This window comes from Anolis sagrei, chromosome X, assembly GCF_037176765.1.
Source record: "Anolis sagrei isolate rAnoSag1 chromosome X, rAnoSag1.mat, whole genome shotgun sequence".
NCBI classification, from domain to species: domain Eukaryota; kingdom Metazoa; phylum Chordata; class Lepidosauria; order Squamata; family Dactyloidae; genus Anolis; species Anolis sagrei.
In genome coordinates, this window is record NC_090034.1 from 84,862,719 (window position 1) to 84,884,795 (window position 22,077).

A 22,077-nucleotide genomic window follows, 5' to 3' on the forward strand; every position below is an offset into this window, starting at 1 on the left:
TAGTGGAAGGTTGTTGTAGGTTTTTCCGGGCTATATGGCCATGTTCTGGAGGCAATTTTTGCCTCCAGAACATGGCCATATAGCCCGGAAAAACCTACAACAACCCAGTGATTCCGGCCATGAAAGCCTTCGACAATAGTGGAAGGGTTTGGTGGGCTGTAGTTTGGGAGCTATAGTTCATCTACATCCAGAGAGCACTGTGGACTCAAAAAATGATGGATCTGGACTAAACATGGCATGAATACTCAATATGCCCAAATGTAAACACTGGTGGAGTTTAGGGAAAATAGACCTTGACATTTGGGAGTTGTAGTTGCTGGAATTTATAGTTCACCTGCAATCAAAGAGCATTCTGAAGCCGCCCAATGATACAATTCGGCCAAACTTCCCACACAGAACCCCTATGACCAACAGAATATACTGTGTTTTCTGATAGTCTTTGGGGACCCCTTTGACACCCCCTCGTGACCCCCCAAGGGTCCTGACCCCCAGGTTGAGAAACACTGAGCTAAATGGTGAAGCAAGGGAGGTTGAATGGAGATATATTTCCCCTACACAATAACTTGGCCATTCTATAGTGAGACCTTCTTGTATGCAAAGAAATTAAATGAGGCACTAGCAGACCAGGGAGAAGGCTTGCTCCTTGCGGAGCTAGTTTTCTACTTGCAGGGTGTTTTTGCAAGCTGTCTTTGGTCTCCCGCACACACAGAAGGGATCGACTCCCTTCCAGTAGATCTCTAGGAGACAGGCTCTTCTAAAAAAAAGGGACTGAGATGGAGAAGTTGCGCCATGCGCCCTGGAAAACACATGGGAAAGGTTCTCTTTCTCTCTCACAGGAAGTGGCCGAGACTTCACTGTGTGCTCCGCTTCCCTCTCAGAGTCCAAAATAGACAGAAAATATAGAAGTGGCTTCTTGTGGCGTTTCCACACCAGACGAGCGAGAAAGAGAAAGAAAGACAGAAAGAGAGCACATTGAGAAGGCTGTGCAGCACATCCACACAGGAGAGACACTCCCTTGGAAACAGGTGAGTGCCAAAGGCTTGCCTCACCTGAGACCCTGCAAAGAGGCAGAAAGAAGAGGTGGAGTGGGACGTGGTGGTCCCTCAGGACCAACGGCAATAGAGTTGAAGCATCAGGAAGGGTTATAATTTATGGGGATGTCCAGTTTAGGAGGAAAGGCAAGTAAAAACATAAAAAGTTGGATGCAAATGATGCATGAGATGAAGAAAGCAGATAAGGAGGGAGGACCCTGTGGGACTCACCGTCACTAGATATTGCAATGGCAGTCAATGTGGACAATCTCCATCCAGTTCTGCACATGGTTTAAGGTAGCGTTTCTCAGCCTGGGGGTCTGGACCCCAGAGGGGGTCGCGAGGGTTTTTTTAGAGGGGGTCACCAAAGACCATCAAAAAACACATATTTCTGATGGTCTTAGGAATCTTTTTGGCAGAGAGGGCTGAAGATCTCTCTGCTGTCCTTCTCTTTCTTTTTGTTGTTGGTGAACTACAACTACAGCTCCCCTCCAGTGTTGGCCATGTAGGTTGTGTGCCAAGTTTGGTGCAGATCCATTGTGGGCTGGGTTCATAGTGATTTGAAAGCAGTGTATTTATTTATTTGATTGTAGGTGAACTATAAATCCCAGCAATTACAACTCCTAAATATTAAGGTACCTCATCACACTAGAGAGTGAATCCACTTTAAATCCAGTTTCTACCTCCTGTAAAATTCTGGGGTTTGTAGTTTAGTGAGGCTGTTAAAGGCTCCTCCCTAAACAACAAACTCCAGAATTCTGAAGGAAGTGGAAACCGAATTCAAAGTGGATTCATTCTCTAGTGTAATGAGGTCCAAGGTCTATTTTCCCCAAACTCCACCAGTGTTCACATTTGGGCATACTGAGGATTTTTGTGCCAAGTTTGGTCCAGATACATAACTATTTGAGTCCACAGTGCATTCTGGATGTAGGTGAACTACAACTCCAAAACTCAAGGTCAATGCCCACCAAAACCTTTCAGTATTTTCTGTTGGTCATTTGAGTTCTGTGTGCCAAGTTTGGTTCAGTTCCATTGTTGGTGGAGTTCAGAATCTTCTTTGATTGTAGGTGAACTATAAATCCCAGCAACTACAACTCCCAAATGACAAAATCAATCCCCCTCCAACCACACCAGTATTCAAATTTGGGTATATTGGGTATTTGTGCCAAATTTGGTCCAGTGAATGAAAATACCTCCTGCGTATCAGATATTTACATGACAATTCAGAACAGTAGCAAAATTACAGTTGTGAAGTAGCAACGAAAATAATTCTATGGTTGGGGGTCATCACAACATGAGGAACTATATTAAGAGGTCATGGCATTAGGAAGTTTGAAAAACACTAGTTTAAGGTAAAGGGTGGTGTGTCTTCCATTCTGCTCCCTAAACTTCAAACTGAATGATTGAATTAACTAGAATCTGTCTACCCAGTTAGTTTAGATTCACTGCTCTAGTTGGGAGTAACCAAATGGCAAAGAATGGTATTGGTTGGATCCACACTGCCATATAAAGCAATGTATGTATTTATTTATTTACGACATTTATATGGCGCCCTTCTCGCCCCGAAGAGGACACAGAGTGGCTTACAAGATATATATATATATATATATATATATAGAGAGAGAGAGAGAGAGAGAGAGAGAGAGATACACACACACACACACACACACACACACTATATCTATATATATAAATGCTCTGTGCATGATGAGTACCTTAAAAACAAAAGAACCAATAAACGAAATCACACCAAATTTGGCAACAAAACGTCTCACAACACAAGGAGTGACCATCACTCAAAAAATTATGATTTTGTCATTTGGGAGTTGTAGTTGCTGGGATTTATACTTCACCTACATTCAAAAAGCATTCTGAACTCCATCAACGATGGAATTGAACCAGACTTGGCACACAGAACTCCCATGACCAACAGAAAATACTGGAAGGGTTTGGTGGGCACTGATCTTGAGTTTTAGAGTTGTAGTTCACCTACATCCAGAGAGCACTGTGGACTCAAACAATCATGTATCTGGACCAAACTTGGCACAAGCACTCAATACGCCGAAATATGAACACAGATGGAGTTTGGGAGAAATAGACCTTGACATTTGGGATTTGTAGTTACTGGGATTTATAGTTCACCTACAATCAAAGAGCAATCTGAACCCCACAAACGACAGAATCAGGGCAAACTTCGCACACAGAGCCCCCGTGACCCACAGAAAATACTTAAGGCCATCCAATCCAACTTCCTTCACCAGGGCAAGAAAACATAATCAAAATCCTCCTGAGAGAGAGCCATCCAGCCATAGATAGATAGATAGATAGATAGATAGATATAGATAGATAGATAGATAGATAGATATGATTCACACCCACACAGATATAGTATCATAGGTTTGAAAGAGACACTTAAAGAATGACAATGATATGTTGCATGTTCCAGGGTGGGCAAACCAGACTCTCTCCACATCAACACTGACAAAGAAACAGCAAGAAATACTGTTTACCCACAAGCATCAAGACATTACATTAATTAGAAACCAACACTTTCTCATTACTTTATTTTCCAGATCAACAAACTGGGTCACAGCAACGTGTGGCAGGGGACAGCTAGTATATCATGTTATTAGCATAGTACAATATCAGTATTAAATATTACTATATTGTGCTATACCATTATAGTGTAATATTATTAGTAATATTACATGCAATATAAATATATATAAATATAGAATTATAACATCATATTATTATTAACATTATATTGCATTACATTATAATATTATAATCTCCCAATATTTATTTTTTCTAGAAATTTAAAGAAAAACAAAGGCTGGCTAAAAGAAAGCAAAGTCAGAAAACTAGATCTGAAAATAGATAAAAGAAGAAAAAAATGCTGTTAGTCAAAAATAGTACAATGGTACAATAATATCTGCAAATACACAGAATATATTTATCCATTGTCTTCCCATCAGCTGTAGTGTAGACCCATAGGATGGAGTTCAGTGCAGTTACGCTGCATTATATGAGTCTACACCTGGCACAGGCAAACTTGGGCCATCCGGGTGTTTTGGACTTCAACTCCCACAATTCCTAACAGCCTACCGGCTGTTAGGAATTGTGGGAGTTGAAGTCCAAAACACCTGGACGGCCCAAGTTTGCCCATGCCTGGTCTACACCAACCATCCAATGCAGATTTAAGCTACATTATATGGCAGTAAGGATCCAGACATTGTTAAAGGGCAGACCAAAAGGACAATGGATCCAAAGCTCCCCCTGTAAAGGACGGTTTCAGATTGTGTGGCTTTGCGGAGGTTTTCGTCCATTTGGGGTAGAGAACTGCACAAAATTGCGCCAGGAGGAGCAAGCAGAAGGAGAGACGTCTTCAACGCCTCTCACTCTGCTTCCCTCGCAGGGTCCAAAATAGAAAATATGGAAGTAGTTGCGGCACTTCCGCACCCGACAAAGAGGAACGCAGACAAGCGACAGGGACAGAGCAGGTCTAGACTGGGGTCCCTCTGAGGCTGAGAGAGTGCAACATGCCCAAGGCCACCCAAAGGAGTTTCCATATTGCATTCTAACTTCTGCCTGCTTTTATTGATATGCGTTTTGCTGTATCCGTTCTTCGATTTTTGCAAATCCTCTCCAAGACCGAAGTGCTTCTGCCCCTGTTTGGATGTTTGGCCTCACTCTCTGTCTGTCTCTTTCTCTCCTCTTCTTTTTCCCAGTCCCTCGGTTGCTCTTTTCCCTTCTGTTCTGTTTCTCCCGCTCAGGTCTGCTGGCCATGGGCAACCTGATAAAGGTACTGGGAAAAGATTTAGAAAACTGTCCTCATTTTTTCCTGGATTTCGAAAGTAAGTCCCTTGCACGAATGGGGAGTGTGTTTGCATGTGTAACGGTGGCAACGGTGGTGTAGTTTCTGTGGTTCGGTGGCAGCAGTCACTGTTCGCAGCAGATTTGGGGATGCGATGGTCAACCTTTGGACCCATGAACTATATTGAATGAGAAGGACCAAACTGTGGCAGCTGGACACTGGAAGAGACTGGATACAAACCCATGGCACACTGGCAGTTTTGTTTCTATATTATTATGTTTTGTATATTAGATTTGCCCTATAAGGGCGGCTCAGAGTGGTCAAATTTGGGATGTAGTCCTCTTGGGTCACCTATGTGGACATAGCTCTGTTTTATGTACATACAGTCAGCCTGCCACATTTGCAGGTTTGGCTATTGCGGATTTGATTAAACTGTTTTCTCTAGGAATTTTAGGTCATTCAGTGCAATGTTATGTTTCTGGGGAATCCATAGAGTCTGTCAAAAGCATTGATTCTATAGATTCTGTAGCCTCATTGATTCTATTTGACTATGGATTGCCTTGACCCATTCATTCTATAGACTATGGATTCTATACATCCATTCATTCTATATTATTATTATTATTATTATTAGTTTTCAGTTGTTTTTTTGAAAGTGTATAGATTCCATAGATCAATTGATTCTGCATACTTCCATGGATTCTATAGAGTCATGGATTATAAAAAACTGTGGATTCTGTAGATCCATTTATTTTATAGACTGTGGATTCTATAGATCCATTGATTCAATAGACTGCATGGACTTTACCAATCCATTGATTTTATAGACTCTTGAATTCTATAGATCCATTGATTTTATAGACTCTACAGATTTTATAGACTGTGGATTTTATAGATCCATTGATTCTATAGACTGCATGGACTTTATGGATCCATTTATTTTATAGCCTCTGGGGATTCTATAGATACGTTGATTTTATAGACTATGGATTCAATAGATCTATTGATTCTATAGATCAGTGGTTCTCAACCTGTGTTTTGGCCTACACTCCCAAAAATCCCAGCCAGTTTACAATCAGGGCCAGCTAACACCTCCCAACAAAGGATTCCCCCAAGGAGGAATCAGCCAGGACTTAACTCAGGTTTCTGGATCACCGTATGTGTTCGACTCCAGTATTTCTTAGCATAAGGTTCTTGTGGGTTTTTTCGGGCTATATGGCCATGTTCTAGAGGCATTTCTCCTGACGTTTCACCTGCATCTATGGCAAGCATCCTCAGAGGATGCTTGCCATAGATGCAGGTGAAATGTCAGGAGAAATGCCTCTAGAACATGGCCATATAGCCCGAAAAACCCCACAAGAACCTAGTGATTCCAGCCATGAAAGCCTTCGACAATATATTTCTTGGCATGTTTACATGCCGTCCACCACATATGGTAGAAGGACCCCACTTGCTGTTTACATTTCCAGCAAGTGTTGGAAACCTCTTCAGACATCATAGAAAGCTTTTCAGGAGCTTTCCAGGAACCCCCAGTAGTGCAATGGGTTAAACCCTTCTGCCAGCAGAACTGCTGACCAAAAGGTCGGCAGTTCAAATCCGAGGAGCGAGATGAGCTCCCTCTGTCAGCTCCAGCTTCCCATGTGGGGACATGAGAGAAGCCTCCCACAGGATGGTAAAACATCAAGGCGTTCCCTGGGCAACGTCCTTGCAGACGGCCAATTCTGTCACACCAGAAGCGACTTGCAGTTTCTCAAGGCACTCCTGACATGGAAAAAAAGAGCTTTCCATCAATACACTATCAATACCATCTATACATTATTTTATAAAAATTATCTTTCAAATTATAACATAATGTAGGTTTTAACCCTTCCACATGTTCTCTCATTGGCCCAACATTATATTATGGGAGGGTGACTGCTTTTGGATGGGCTTTGTGTGCAGCTGGCACTGAATTGAATCAAACTGTCTCCAGAAATGAAGGTGTTCCCATCGCCTTCCCAAATCTGCTCAGAGAACGATGTTCCCTCCTCCCTGCTCATTGGTTTCCCTTCCCCACCCTCATGATTCCCTTCCCTCCAGGGGCAGGAAGAGGCCAAATTCAGATCCCCATCAACCCTTCTTAATTGGGTCCTTAACTGGGAATGCAATGTGAAATGATATCTCAAGGCTGCAAAGGAGCTTCACCACCAGAGATGCAAAAACAGGGGCAACTGGTTGGTGACTATGTCCGAACGCTCCGAAAGGCTCTTCCTGCCACTTGACCCCAATGTGCCCCCCCAAAGCCATGAACCCCTCACATACCCATCATGCTTTTCTCCCTCTTGTCTCTTCTCTTGCAGGTGTCACATGGGGAACCTTCTTAAAGTCTTGACTTATAGCGAACTTGACCAAGGGCCTATTTTTTTCCTTGACTTTGAACGTGAGAAGGGATCTTTTAATTTCTTTTTGTTTCTTCTGTTGTAATTCATGCCTCCCTTTTGTTAATTTACTTATTATTTGAACTGATTTGTCCCCTTTTTAATTATATATATATATAAATAATGGGGTGGGATGGATCATTGAGCTTAGGGAACGCCTCCTTATGATGTCACAAGGGTTGGGTTCCCATGAGGTCAAGAATCAAGAGATAGCACCATTCAGAGTTGGATAAACTGTGCCATTGAAATAAAAAACACCCAGGATAACAAAGAAGGAAAACATCCGCCACCCCCATCTACCTCTTTCAAGACTGTTCTCTCACTCTGAGATTCCTTCCCTTTGCCAGGCCTTGAGATCTGGGCTCCCTATGTCCAATAGCAGGAGATATGGGATTCCACCCAAGACAAACCTGAGAAGGATAGAGATCCTTAATGTAATGGTTCTCCACTTTTGGTCCTCCAAGTCTTTTAGGACTTCAGATCCCAGAATTCCCGGTCTTCGGCTCTCTGGATGGGACTTTTGGGGGTTGAAGTCCAAAACATCTCAGGACGATCAACAGTTGGTAACCACTGCTCTTGTGCACGTTCTTGAACTATAATGCCCAAGGTTCTTTGGGAGGAGGAACTGAGCATTACATTTAGGTATCTTTGTAACTATAACTCAAGGAAGTGGACTAGAACTCCCTACCAGTGGACTCTAAGGCTGGATCTACCCTGCTACATATCCCAGGATCTGCTTCCAGATTATAATCTGTTTATTATCTTGCAGTGTAGACTCAGACCCCTTCTACACTGCCATATAACCCAGATTATTAAAGCAGATAATCCATATTAGTTGGTTTGAACTGGATTATTTGATATATAAACCCTTTTGCCTAGTTCCAACAGACCTCACTACCTCTGAGGATGCTTGCCATAGATGCAGGCGAAATGTCAGGAGAGAATGCCTCTAGACCATGGCCATACAGCCCGAAAAAACCTACAACAACCCAGTGGATTATTTGAGTTTGCACTGCCATATAATCCAGCAGATATTCTTGATATTATATAGTTTTTTTTTGTGTCAGGAGTGACTTGAGAAACTTCAAGTTGCTTCTGGTGTGAGAGAATTGGCCATCTGCAAGGAAATTGCCCAGGGGAGGCCCGATGTTTTGATGTTTTATCATCCTTATGGGAGGCTTGGGGAGCTGGAGCTGACCCACGCTCTCTCCAGATTCGAACCTCCAACCTGTTGGTCTTCAGTCCTGCCGGCATAATAGTTTAACCCATTGTGCCACCAGGGACTCCTATTATATAGTAGTGTAAAAAGGGCCTTATATAATCCAGTTCAGATAATCTGGGATCAGATCCTGGGATATAGGGCAGGGTAGAAAGGGCCTAAGGCCATATAAATTCCATCTTATCTGCTTTGAATAGGATTAAATAGTCAGAGTCATATAATCCAGTTCAAAGCAGATAATCTGTTTTATCTGCTTTGATAATCTGGATTATATGACAGTGTAGATCCAGCCTTAGCCCCTCACCAAACTGCAAAACCCAGAACGGAGCCATAGTTAAGACCCTGTGTTCTTGCTCACTTTCCGGAAGATTTAGTATCTTGGTATCTATACTTCAAGGGAGTGGACTCCAACTCCTAGTCGGTCACCAAACTAGAAATCCCAGGGCAGAGTTTTGGCAGTTGAAGTGGGACCGAATGGCTGTGTCAGCCGTTCTGGGTCTCCATGCCTCCCCAGCCAGCTTGTGCAGATGCCTCTTGTCCTGCCCCATGTTGGCTGCTATGTCTTCTCCAAGCCAAGCATCTCCTGAATTCTGGCTTTCTTTGTGGTCAACTTTTGCTGCAGATGCCCAGCCGACCGAAGCCGAAACCGCCGTCTGGAACCAGGTGAACGCCGTCCTGGAAGAGGCCCAGACCATCCTGGCTGAGCTGCAGTCCTACACCGGAGCCGGGCAAGAGATCCGGGAGGTAGGCAGCCAAAGGGCATCTCTTTTCACAGAAGACTCTCTAAAAGGGCTCCTCAAATGGCTGGATCTAGAGTTTCAGTTCATGGCCCTGTACTTACTTACTTACTTACTTACTTACTTACTTAGGTGATCCCTCATTGTCCTCCAAGTGCGGTGTCCTGGCAGTGGGTACGTAGGCGACTGTGGAGCCCTATTCTTGACCCGCATGTTCTTCCACAGTGAGGGCATCAGTTTCCAGGTGGAAGGTGGTCCTGGTCGGGGTTGGCTTGACACGCCTTTCTCTTGGCACGTTTCTCTCTTTCGCCCTCCATTCGTGCCTCTTCAAATTCTACAGCACTGCTGGTCACAGCTGACTTCCAGCTAGAGCACTCAAGAGCCAGGGCTTCCCAGTTCTTGGTGTCTATGCCACAGTTTTTAAGGTTGACTTTGAGCCCATCTTTAAATCTCTTTTCTTGTCTTCCAACATTCCCTTTTCCATTCCTGAGTTCAGAGTAGAGTACTGCTTTGGGAGACGGTGATTGGGCATTCGGACAACGTGGCTGGTCCAGCAGAGTTGGTGGCGGAGGACCATATGGCCCTGTACAGCACCTTTAAAATGGGAATAAAACCCAAACTGGATTCATTGACAGCCATAGTTCCTACTATACCAAGACTCCATTCTCAAACTAACTTTCTGATGATAGTCATAAAGGCTAAAATACTATCTCTGCTTCATAGTTATAGAAGTTTGATACCCTTTAAATAGCAAGATTGACTGTCTTCCCAGCCTTAGGGGGGAAAGTGATTGATCGATCGATTGATTACATTATGTAACACGATTTTTATTCCTGGGTTATAAATGTCATTTTCCAATTGGTTCTATTATCAAAACATGGGGAAAGTTTATTAAATTGCAAAAGCTTTGTTTTTGTAAGAAGGATATCCTGCTATAACACATTTTGCTCTAGTATTTCAATCAATATCAGTTTATTAAACTGCAAAAACATCCTGTAGCACAGTTAATAGAATCATAGAATGATAGAGTTGGAAGAGACCTCATGGGCCATCCAGTCCAACCCCCTGTCAAAAAGCAGGAAAATCACATTCAAAGCACCCCGACAGATGGCCATCCAGCCTCTTTTTAAAAGCTTCCAAAGAAGGAGCCTCCACCACACTCCGGGGCAGAGAGTTCCACTGCTGAACGGCTCTCAGAGTCAGGAAGTTCTTCCTCATGTTCAGATGGAATCTCCTCTCTTGTAGTTTGAAGCCATTGTTCTGCGTCCTAGTCTCCAAGGAAGCAGAAAACAAGCTTGCTCCCTCCTCTCATGTATTTATATGTACATGGCTATCATGTCTCCACTCATCGTTCTCTTCTTTAGGCTAAACATGCCCAGCTCTTTAAGCCACTCCTCATAGGGCTTGTTCTCCAGACCCTTGATCATTTTAGTCGCCCTCCTCTGGACACATTCCAGCTTTTCAATATCTCTCTTGAATTGCGGGGCCCAGAATTGGACACAATATTCCAGGTGTGGTCTAACCAAGGCAGAATAGAGTTTGCTCTAGTATCTCGTCATAGAGTCTCAAGCAATCCAACCTAGTTTTTGTAAGCCACAAACATGAAGCACATGTAGCACATGAAGCTTCTGGAGTAGAACAACTACTTTCAAAGTAAGGACCACATAATTAAACAGGGAATAACACTTTCGAACCAGGAACAGGACATTTTTCATATTGTATTACATAGTGTTATCCAATTTAGTTGTTTTGTTCCAATCTAGTAGTAACGCACCCCGAATGCACCCTTGAACCCTTTGGCATTGCGGAGTTACAGCAGTTTGGATTCATGGTGGCATGGTATAGGATCCTGGGCCTTGCAGTTTCCATCTAGTGTCTAGAACTCTGCCAGGAAATTACAAATCCCAGATGTATTCAGGATGCAGGCCCAGTAGCAATTGCTAGACTGTACACAACTATTGGTGCTTGATGGGGTTACACTCCCCCTGAAGGCGCAGGTTCGCAGCTTGGGAGTGACCCTGGACTCATCGCTGAGCCTGGAACCCCAGGTCTCGGCGGTGGTCAGGGGAGCTTTTGCACAATTAAAACTTGTGCGCCAGCTGTGCCCGTACCTTGGGAAGTCTGACTTGGCCACGGTAGTCCACACTCTGGTTACATCCCGTTTAGACTACTGCAACGCTCTCTACATGGGGTTGCCTCTGAAGACTGCCCGGAAGCTTCAATCAGTCCAACGTGCGGCAGCCAGATTGCTAACAAGAGACCATACGACCCCTCTGTTACGCCAGCTCCACTGGCTGCCGATCAGCTTCCGGGCACAATTCAAAGTGCTGGTTTTGACCTATAAAGCCCTAAACGGCTCTGGCCCAGTTTACCTGTCCGAACGGATTCTCCCCTATGAACCATCAAGGCTATTAAGATCTTCCGGGGGGGGGGGGGCTGCTCTCGGTCCCACCACGGTTGGTGGGGACGAGAGACAGGGCTTTCTCGGTGGTGGCTCCCCGGCTTTGGAACTCCCTCCCACTAGAGGTTAGATCTGCCCCCTCCCTCCTGACGTTCAGGAAATCACTAAAAACCTGACTCTGGAATGCGGCATTCGAAGACTGAACCTAGAACCTTTCCTGTGGTGAATTATGATGAACTGTGACTACGAATATGACTATGACTATGACTGGATTGACGATTTGGCGTAGGAAACTGTAATGATGTAATGATGATGTTTTTATTGTACTGTGTTGTACTATTTTAATATGTAATGATTTGTATCTGTTGTTCTTTCATATGATTGTATTTGATATGTGCTGTAAACCGACCTGAGTCCCTCGTCGAGGTTGAGAAGGCCGGTATAGAAAACCTCTAAATAAATAATAATAAATAAATGGTTTGGGTTTTTCATTTCAATGTGAAGGATTGCAAATACAAACCTTTTGGGCTCCTTTCTTGCAGGCCATCCAAAATCCCAGTGACTTGCAGCTACAGGAGAAGGCATGGAACGCCGTGTGTCCCTTGGTGGCCAAGCTCAAGCGCTTTTACGAGTTCTCCCTCCGACTTGGTAAGCCTTTCCCCATCGTATGCTCATTTCATTTAGTGGGGAAGACCTCCATAGGTAAAGAAGAGAGAAAGTTCTCCCCGGATCAGAGGCAGCCTGTGGCTGTAAGGTCATTGAACTGCTGAATTCGCTCTGGATTTTAGTCTGAACTTGAAAGAAGCTAAAGCTTCTGGAGTAGATTCCCTACCCTGACTCTGAAAATGGAGACTGAGAGCCCTCCATATAATCCAGATTACCAGAGGAGATTATCTGCTTTGAACTGGATTATAGGAGTCTACACTGTCATATAATCCAGTTCAAAGCAGATAATCTGGATTTTATATGGCAGTGTAATAAAACTTGCCAAGACAAATGAAAACAAGAATGGATAATAAATGTTGGAAATGTAAGACAAAAGAAGGGACATTTGAAAGTTGAGCAAACTGCTAAACTTTGCAGAATTTGATAAATTGACTTGTCTTCTTAGAAATAAAACAATACAACGTTTTCAAAATAAATGGAAGCTTTTGGCAGAATACTAAAGACTGGTGCATAATGGCACTGAGTGACTAAAATACATTGACAGAAAGAAGAGCAAGGTCATGATCAATGTTCTACAATTAGGTCACCTTTGTATCAAAAGTACAGGTTTCCCCTGACATTAAGTCTAGTCGTGTCCGACTCTGGGGGGTGGTGCTCATCTCCATTTCTAAGCCAAAGAGCTGGCATTATCCATAGACACCTCCAAGGTCATGTGGCCAGCATGATTGCATGGAGTGCCGTTACCTTCCTGCAGAAGCGATAACTATTCATCTACTCATATTTGTATGTTTTCAAACTGCTAGGTTGGCAGAAGCTGGGCCTAACAGCGGGAGCACACCCCACTCCCCAAATTTGAACTGCCAACCTTTTGGTCAGCAAGTTCAGCAGCTCAGCGGTTCAACCCACTGCGCCACCAGGGGGCCTGATCTTTGTATACTTTACATTAAATATGTGTGTGTGTATACATACATACATACATACATACATACTAGGGCTGGGTAACCACGGAAAAATTTGTTTCTAAGCTCGATTCATTTCCAGGGAGCGCTAGCATTTCCAAATTCTAAATACTTCCGAAATTTTGAGATTTCAAAGTTTTGTTATTTACGAAATTTCGTTAATTTTGAATCGATTCGTTAATGGCGGACGCGATTGTGCAATATGCTAAAAAAACCTCCAAATGGGACAGGGGGAACTTCTGAAGCTTCCCTCTCCCTCTGTTGTTGACTGTTGGTATGATAAAACAAACAACAACTAGAAAACTTGCACCAGACATGTGAAAATAATTACAAAATAATTACGAAATAATTTCGAAATAATAACAAAATAATTACGAAATAAATTGAAAAAATTGTTTCAAATCTAATTTACTCCTCACACTATTCCTGCATGGCTCAATATCGGATCGTAAGCTAATTTAAATACGAATTAATAACGAATTACGAAATTAACGAACGAAACCGCCCAGCCCTAATACATACATACATACACACACACACACTTTTATATATATATCCTGGTGTAGGGTCGAGAAGTTTTACTATTATTAGAAGGTGTAAAATTAACGGCGCTCCATGCAGTCATGCCGGCCACATGACCTTGGAGATGTCTACGAACAATACCGGCTCTTCGGCTTAGAAATGGAGATAAGCACCACACCCCAGAGTTGAACACGACTGGACTTAATGTCAGAGGACAACCTTTACCTTTACCTAAAATTACTACTGTTCATTGGTAGCTTTATATATGTATCAATAGTTATGTTATAATGTGTACACTTTGGAAATAATAATAATAATAATAATAATAATAATAATAATAATAATAATAATAATAGAAAGATATCTCCAAAAAAGTGGGGGGGGAACCAGTCTGTTTCCCTGACTGCCCCTTTCCTGCCTCCTAGAGAACGCCTTGCGGAGCCTTCTGGAAGCCCTGACCAGCCCTCCCTATGCGCCGACGCAGCACTTGGAGCGGGAGCAGGCTCTGGCCAAGCAGTTTGCCGAAATCCTGCACTTCACTCTTAGTTTCGACGAACTCAAGGTGCCTTGGAGTGCCTGGACCAAGAGGTCCTAATGGGACCCTGTTGTCGTAATGGGCTTTTGACAACAACGTGTTTTAATTTATGGGATGCCTTTCCTCTTGTGCCATATCCAAGGCAGCTCACCAGCATTTGCAAAACAGGAGAGCATTTTAAACTTGTTTGTTGTCATTTGTCTCGGAGTCCTTTCTGGCTAAATATTTCCCCATTTCTTTCTCAGATGACCAACCCTGCCATCCAGAATGACTTCAGCTACTACAGAAGGACCATCAGCCGAAACCGAATCAACAATCTACAGGTAAGAAGAATCCCGGTTGACTTCCTATTGTTTTGAAGTGCGATGGCAAGGATGGAACTTGAAGGGAGCAAAGAAACTGGGGAGGTGCAGAGCTCCAGAATTAATAGAAGATTGGCAGAGATGTCTTAGCCAAGCGAGGGGTCTCACTTTGGAGATAGTCAGCATTCATGGGCAGTGTTTGACATTTTGAATTCAAAATTTTACACTTTGGGTCTCATGTTTTGGGGGTGAACTTTTCACATAAAAGTGTCCCAAATTAAGAAAAAAAATCCAAACCATGGTGTTTGGCTGTTTTCTCAGCCAATATGTCAAAATACATTTTCTCTTTGAGGATAACTAAGTCTAGCATCCTGCCCTCCACTGATGGATTCATAACCTAAACTGAAGGATCCGCAGTGGTACCACATTCAGCTTTGATCCACATTTCCAACTGGAGCCTCATCAAACTACAACTCCCATGACTACATAGCATTGAGCCATGGCAGTTTAAGGGGTGTCAACTTACGTTCGTTTTGCAGTGTAGATGCTCCCATAGTGAAACGCCTTGTTCCTGGCTTTGCCCCACAGTTAGATGCCGAGAGTGAGGTGAACAACGAAATGGCCAACAGGATGTCACTCTTCTACGCTGAGGCCACGCCAATGCTGAAAACCCTCAGCAACGCCACCACCAAGTTCGTGTCAGAGGTCAGTTCTCAAAAGCAGAGGAGGCCAGAGGAAAAGATGAGACGTTAGTAGAAAAAAGCTCTAGACAAGGAGAGCAGTTTAGCAGTTCCAGCAATTGATTGGAGAAATTGCGATGTTTCCTTCTCTGGACATCTCCGAAAATAAACTGGGGAGCTCTTAGCTAAGGCTGATTTTGTTGGCAGTCCTTCACTGAGCAGAGGGTTGGGCTAGATGGTCTCCGGGGAACTATTCATCTCTATATTTTCTATGACTTTCTGTGAGCCTCCAGTTGGGCATAATTGAGAGGAATCAACCCTGAAACAAGTGTTGAAGTTGGAGATATGGAGAGAGAGAGAGAGAGAGAGAGAGAGATGTGGTGGAATGAAAATCATGCATAGTTCACATCTTTACCAATCCACACACTGTCTTGTTAGAGAAAAGATATGCCATGCAGATGATCAGTAAAGAATAAGATGTGAATAGTTGCATTGACTCACACAATGTCCTTTGAGAGAAATACATATAGTCCTTAGATGTCCATGTGAAGGATCTTCTTCCAGCAGCCAAACTTGTCTAGGCAAACTCCTGCACAGAAAACCTAAACATGTAACTGTGGCCAAAATGCCCAGGCTCAGCTAGCTTCTTGGCCATAGCCCAACACAGTTTCGTGTGTTGCATTTTTCAGTTAACACACCCACCAACTGATTTTTACATGCTCCAACAAGATACCATTTTCAAATATCTCAGAGGAAGGGTGCTAAAATGTGTGTGTGCACACGCGCGTGTACATGTGTGTGTATTTAATAGCTCACCTTCCCCGAGATGAGGATGATAATATTAGCAAATAAGAATGAGAGTAAGAATAACAGCGATTACGTGGGAGCTCTACAAATGCCCCGAGGGAACATCCACAAAGGGATGAGGGATTTCTAAAGGTGCCCTTTTTCTTTTCAGAATAAAACCCTCCCGATCGAGGATACAACTGACTGCTTAAGCACCATGGCCTGTGTTTGCCGGGTGATGCTGGAAACTCCGTGAGTCACCCCCTTTCATTGGGTCAAAAGAACCATTGTCCTGCTCACAACAATGCCTATTTTTAAAAATAAGGGTGTCCCCCTTCCATTAGATGGCTAAAACTTGCTCACAACTTTTTAGGGCAATTCTATGACAGAGAAGGCAAAAGACCTTGCAAAATTAAAACTCCCATGATTCTGCAGCATTGAGACACGACAGTCAAAGTGGTGTCAAATTAATTCTACAGTGTTAGTTGCACTCTGGATGGATCTGAACTGCCATATAAAATCCAGATTATCTGCTTTGAATTGGATTGTATGGCAGTATAGACTCATACAATCCAGTTCAAAACATATAATATGAATTATCTGCTTTGGCAATCTGCATTATATGTCAATTATTATATTATTTCGCGCATTTCTACCCCACCCTTCTCAACCCCCCAGGGGGGACTCAGGGCGGCTTACAAAGGCACAATTCGATGCCAGCATAAACATAACAATGGATAAAACAACAGCAATTATAACAATTAAGACAGTCAGTTTATACATCAAAATCAATAAAAACAATAAAAACAATCTAATGCTCAGCGTTTGCCATCTCAGAGTCCGTAAATTCATTCCACATTGTCAAGTACTATCGATTCTGGTCATCATTGTCCTTATCTAACCGCCAGATTGCCCGAATGGCAATGTAGAAGGGGACTAAGAATGAAAATATGCTAGGGAGTCTTCTTCTTTCTTCCACTAGCACAGAGGTTCCCAACTTTATTTTTAGTCCAGAGACCACTTGACCAGGGACCACTCTCCAACATTAGTACCAAAAAGGTTACGAATCAGTTTTTGGTCAACTTTAGATTCAGTTTGGTTATTTGGGGTGCTGATTCAGAAAATTGCATTGGATAGACCACATCAGCTCTAGTTTTGGATACAGAAGATATGCCATCCAATAGTCACCATCTGCTCACCCACAGAAGGCCATATTTAATAAACTTCGGTTTTGCGAGAAGGCCATATTTTGTGAGAAGGCCATATTTAATAAACTTCAGTTGCTCTCATTGCAACAGTGTAGTAACGGTGAGGGCACACACCATATTTTAGTTTTTGTAGACCACTTGGTGGTCCACGCACCACAGGCTGGGAACCACTGCACTAGCAGGCGCTATACATTGTGGGCAAATATGGGAGAGCGCTTTCTCTACTATGGCACCCTGATCGTGTAATGCCCCCTTTCGATGGGGTTCTTGCTCTGTATCAGTTCTGCAACATGGTGTGTCTTGAGCTGGGACTGGAGTATCTCAACTGACTACAATGGAGGTCTGAGTCATAATTTCATGATCTCTTTCTCCCGTCTCTTGCAGGGAATACCGGAGCCGGTTCACCAACACGGAGACACTCCTTTTCTGCATGCGGGTGATGGTGGGCGTAATCATCCTCTATGACCACGTCCACCCTGTCGGGGCCTTTGCCAAGACCTCCAAAATCGACGTGAGTGATGTGCATGAGGGCGGGGGTGGGGGTGGGGAAGCATCCATCTTGGAAGCTTCTTAAGAAAAATCCATGAAAGAGCCAAATGGGAAGAGGGAAAGCTATCACTAAAGGGATGCATTATTTGCATGTTGTTCTGTGTCGCAAGCCAACAGAGCCTTCCTGGGTCCTTTCCACACTCCCCTATTACCATGTCATGATCCCACTTTAACTGCCATAGTAACATTCCATGGAATCCTGGGATTTGCAGTCTGGAAAGAAAACACCAGAGTAACTCTCCAGCAGATAATTTTAAAATCTGGTATTTAGTTTATGCCGCACGCATAGGCTTTCCCTCTCATAACACTATGTAACTCAATTTTTGTTCCTGAGTTATAAATGTCATTTCCTAATTGGTTCTGTCATAAAAACATAGAAAAAAGTTTATTAAACTTTGTTTTTGCGGGAGGGACATCCTGCAGTACATTTTGTGATAGTTTTCCAATGAATATTGTGCGCTTCACATTTGACCAGTCCACCCACTGTCTTGCCAAAGAAAGAAAATATGCCACGCAGATGATCATTGTAGAACAAGCAGTTTACTCTTCGTAACTCAGAACAACATATTTACAATCATGTGATCAGTTGCATTGACTCACATAATGTCCTTTTGGACAGATTTAAAATGGTCTCTCTTTGTCCATGTGGGAAATCTTCCTCCAGCAGCTCATGAAGTAAGAGCACACTTCAAACTCTCTCTCTCTGTGCTTCTCTGCAAGAACCTGTATAACTCAAGCCTGAAAAATGTAACAGTATCCAAAAGTCCCAGGCTCAGCCAGCTTCCTAGGTTCGAATCCGGGGAGAGACGGATGAGCTCCCTCTATCAACTCCAGCTCTTCATGCGGGGACATGAGAGAAGCCTCCCACAAGGATGATAAAAACATCAAATCATCCGGGCGTCCCCTGGGCAATGTTCTTGCAGACGTCCAATTCTCTCACACCAGAAGTGACTTGCAGTTTCTCAAGTCGCTCCTGACACGACAAAAAAAAAAAAAAAAGCCAGCTTCCTGGCATTGTCCATGTAATCCGCTTTGTACAACTTATTTTACAGTTGACACACAAACACTAACTGATTTCTTGTGTGCTCCCATAGATATCTCATGGAGTCTCAACCAATTCAACCTAGTTTGTGGTAACCAAAACAATGAAATTTCTGGAATAGAACAATGACTTTCAAAGGAAAGACCAGACAATTAAACAGGAAATAACACTTTCAAAATAGGAACAGAAAATGTTTCAAATATAGTTACATAGTGTCATTTAAGATCCTTTTTGTGTGAAAAATTCCTCCACACAAAAAAGGAAACAACATTGGCACCCCAAAATGCCAAAACGGGGAGTCCATAGGATATTGCAATTAAGATGTAATTATGGTGTTATGATTGTAGAGTGTGAAAGTCCCATGTTTGTGTTTTGGTGGTCAAATTCAGCCTTTGACCTGCCACAGCCTTGCAGGGTTGGTGTTCAAGGGGTCAGAAATATCCCCTTCCTTCTGTCTCTCATGAAAACTTATTGTGGAGAGCTGGCAAGTTCGGCTGAACTTCTCCTGCTCTTCTCCTGTCTGTTTATTCCTGTTTGCAACCTAATAGGCACGTTTTGTCTTTTCTCTTCTTCCCTGCTCCAGATGAAAGGATGTATCAAGGTCTTGAAAGACCAGCCTTCCAACAGCACAGAGGGCCTTCTGAATGCACTGAGGTAGGCACCCTTGGCAACACATGCACCTCGGTACATAAAATGCCCAGCATGGCTCTTGGAATTGGAAAGCAGGCAAGCCTTCTGCACATTCTCTGGAAGCAGGGGAGCACTGAGGTATCTTTGAAAACCTGGCTGGGTCCAAAATGGCTGCAGACCACAGTGCCTTCAGGATTTGTCTTTAGACTCCTGAGCAGCACTGAAGAATGTTCAGGACATGTGCTGATGGCCTTTGTTAGTGAATACAAACATGGCCTTGCTTAGAGAAGCAAACCAGAAGGTAGGCCTCAGTTTGCAGAAGAATTCTGCAAATCTTTGGCTTCATATCCCTTGGAGTGGACAACCTATTCCAACAGTGTCTTTAGAGGTCCAGTCATTCCTAGAAACAGTGGTTGATGAACAGAAAAGACAGACAACATCCCTTGCGGTGCTGTTTGTGTGTGAGAGATAGGGAAAGTACACATACAGTGGTGAAAAAATGTAGTTTGGCACATACATTGCTGAATACTATGGAATCCAAGAAGTTGTAGTTTCACAAGGTCTTGAGGCTCCTCTTCCAAAGAGGTGCCTTACCAAACTACAAATCCCGGAATGCCATATTATTGAGGCATGACAGTTCAAGTGGAGTGAAATGGCATTAATTTGACAATGTAAATCAGTAATTCCCAAACCTTGGTTCTCCAGATGTTTTGAACTTCCAGAAGCCTTAGTCAGTTTGGTCAACAGTGAATGCTAAAGAGAGGGGATCCACTCCTTCCTTCCTCTTTTCTTCTTTCCTTCTCTTTCCTTCCTCCTTACCTCCCTCCCTCCCTTACCTCCCTCTTTCCCCTGCCATCTTTCCTTTCCTTCCTTTCATCTTTCCTTCTTTTTCTCTTTCCTTCCTCCCATTCTTCCCTTCCCATCCCATGGAGAGCTCCCTCAATTTAGAAGGAGCTCTCCATGGTGCTGAATCCCATCTGATCCAAAGTCAGTTCAGCACCTGGAGAGTTTTTTTAGCAAATGCCTTTTTGGAAGCATGAAGCTCGGCATGGGTTGGAAAGCATCCTATTGTCATAGCAGGGCCCTGTGTCCCCCACCAAAGCTGCACCTCCCATCCATACCCTGCCCTTTCCCACAGGTACACCACCCGGCATCTGAACGATGACACCACTTCCAAGCAGATCCGGGCCTTGCTGCAGTGAGCCACACAGGAAAGAAGGAAGGAAGCCCCTCGCCTTCTCTGGAGACCCGGAAAGGAATAATGTACTCCATGGAACCTTCAGCTGAAAGTTTTAATGTTGACATGTTGCTATAAATAACCATTGGCCCATCATATTTCTCATTTTGTAAAAAGAAGAAGAGGAAGATGACGAAATAAAGAGAGAATGGAGGAGGAGGAGGAGGAGGAGGAGGAGGAGGAGGAGGAGGAGGAGGAGGAGGAGGAGAAAACGATAGGTGGGAAACTACCATGAGATCATCCAGGTAGCTGAGTGCCAACCTGTTCTGTCTTCCAAGATCACCCTGCCTTCAGCAATGGCCAAGGTGCGTTGATGTTGTCTTCCTGCCTGCTCCATTTCCAGACCCACTTGTAGCTGTCCAAAAGTCCAGTCCTTGGATGTGGTGACGGAGCTGCGGACAAGTTTCCAAAGAGAAGGAGGTCATCTGTTCCAAAGCACCTTGGAGAGCTCTTTGGGAAAGCATGAAGCTCATCCTGAGCTGAGAAGACAGAGACCGTCCATTTTAAGAAGGAGGGCCAATGGAGACCTTGGGACCCGACGGGAAGTCCTCTTTTAGACTCGCTTCTGGAGTCCAGAGACAGATCATCAGACTCTGGGGAAGACGGGGAGGCGGAAAGGGAGCAGGAAGCAGGGAGAGTGGCTCTCTGGATCTGAGATGTAAATAGTGTGCCTGGGAAGTGACTGCCAATCGGCGACGAGGACAATGGGTGGGAACGGGGATGATGGCGGACATCATCGTTAAAAAAATTATATCTTCCAACACTTGACTCCATTCAAAATGGTTCGGTCACACCTTTTAGATTTTTAATATAAACAATTAAAATCCACTCACCTGTTCTTTTGTACATTTTTTGTGTCAAATAAAAGAGGAAAGAGGAAAACAAATCATAAATCTCTTGTGTGAGAGGTAAGCCTGCATTTGATGTGCAGATGCGTTTGGGCTTTCCAGGTTCTCAAGAGGGTTGGGTCCTCTGTGGGCGACCCATGTTCAAAATGGCACTACGAACTGGCCCAAAGACATGGGTCTTTTATTTCACCCAAAATAAGGGCACAGCACCCAAAAGGAAGGTGGATCTATGTATGCAACCAAAATGTCATATCTCAAATTTAAGAGGGAATGGAATGGGGTAACATATAAGGGGGAAGCAGGGTAGTTGTTGAGTAATGGGCGAAGTGGAGGACTAAGCCAGGAGGTCACTGGGGAGGAGTCAGGAGGTCACTGGGATGAAGCCAAGAGGTCATCAGGGTGGATCCAAGAATTCATGAGCTGTGGAGGCAAGGCACCACAAGGAATGGATCCAAGGTAATTGGGGTGGAACCAATAAATCATTGGGGGGG

The 22,077-nt window shown here is 43.7% G+C and overlaps 1 protein-coding gene across 7 annotated transcripts in view; it reads left to right on the forward strand.

Annotated features, from left to right (window-relative positions):
• Positions 1-21,624, forward strand: part of LOC132780389 (CYFIP-related Rac1 interactor A-like) — a 35,229-nt gene extending 13,605 nt beyond the window's left edge. For 2 of the 7 annotated variants that reach the window (XM_060784063.2, XM_067460636.1), the window contains exons 2-12: positions 837-1,025; positions 7,188-7,267; positions 9,107-9,228; positions 12,165-12,270; positions 14,195-14,331; positions 14,550-14,627; positions 15,195-15,311; positions 16,245-16,324; positions 17,665-17,791; positions 19,455-19,525; positions 20,640-21,624. In XM_060784063.2, the coding sequence (XP_060640046.1) occupies positions 7,195-7,267; positions 9,107-9,228; positions 12,165-12,270; positions 14,195-14,331; positions 14,550-14,627; positions 15,195-15,311; positions 16,245-16,324; positions 17,665-17,791; positions 19,455-19,525; positions 20,640-20,703 (975 nt within the window). In that variant the 5' untranslated portion in view covers positions 837-1,025; positions 7,188-7,194 and the 3' untranslated portion in view covers positions 20,704-21,624. Of the gene's footprint in view, positions 1-836; positions 1,026-4,762; positions 4,889-7,187; positions 7,268-9,106; positions 9,229-12,164; positions 12,271-14,194; positions 14,332-14,549; positions 14,628-15,194; positions 15,312-16,244; positions 16,325-17,664; positions 17,792-19,454; positions 19,526-20,639 lie in introns of all 7 variants that reach the window. The other 5 variants (XM_060784067.2, XM_067460639.1, XM_067460640.1 and 2 more) reach the window with 4 other exon arrangements.
• Positions 21,625-22,077: the final 453 nt, after the last annotated feature.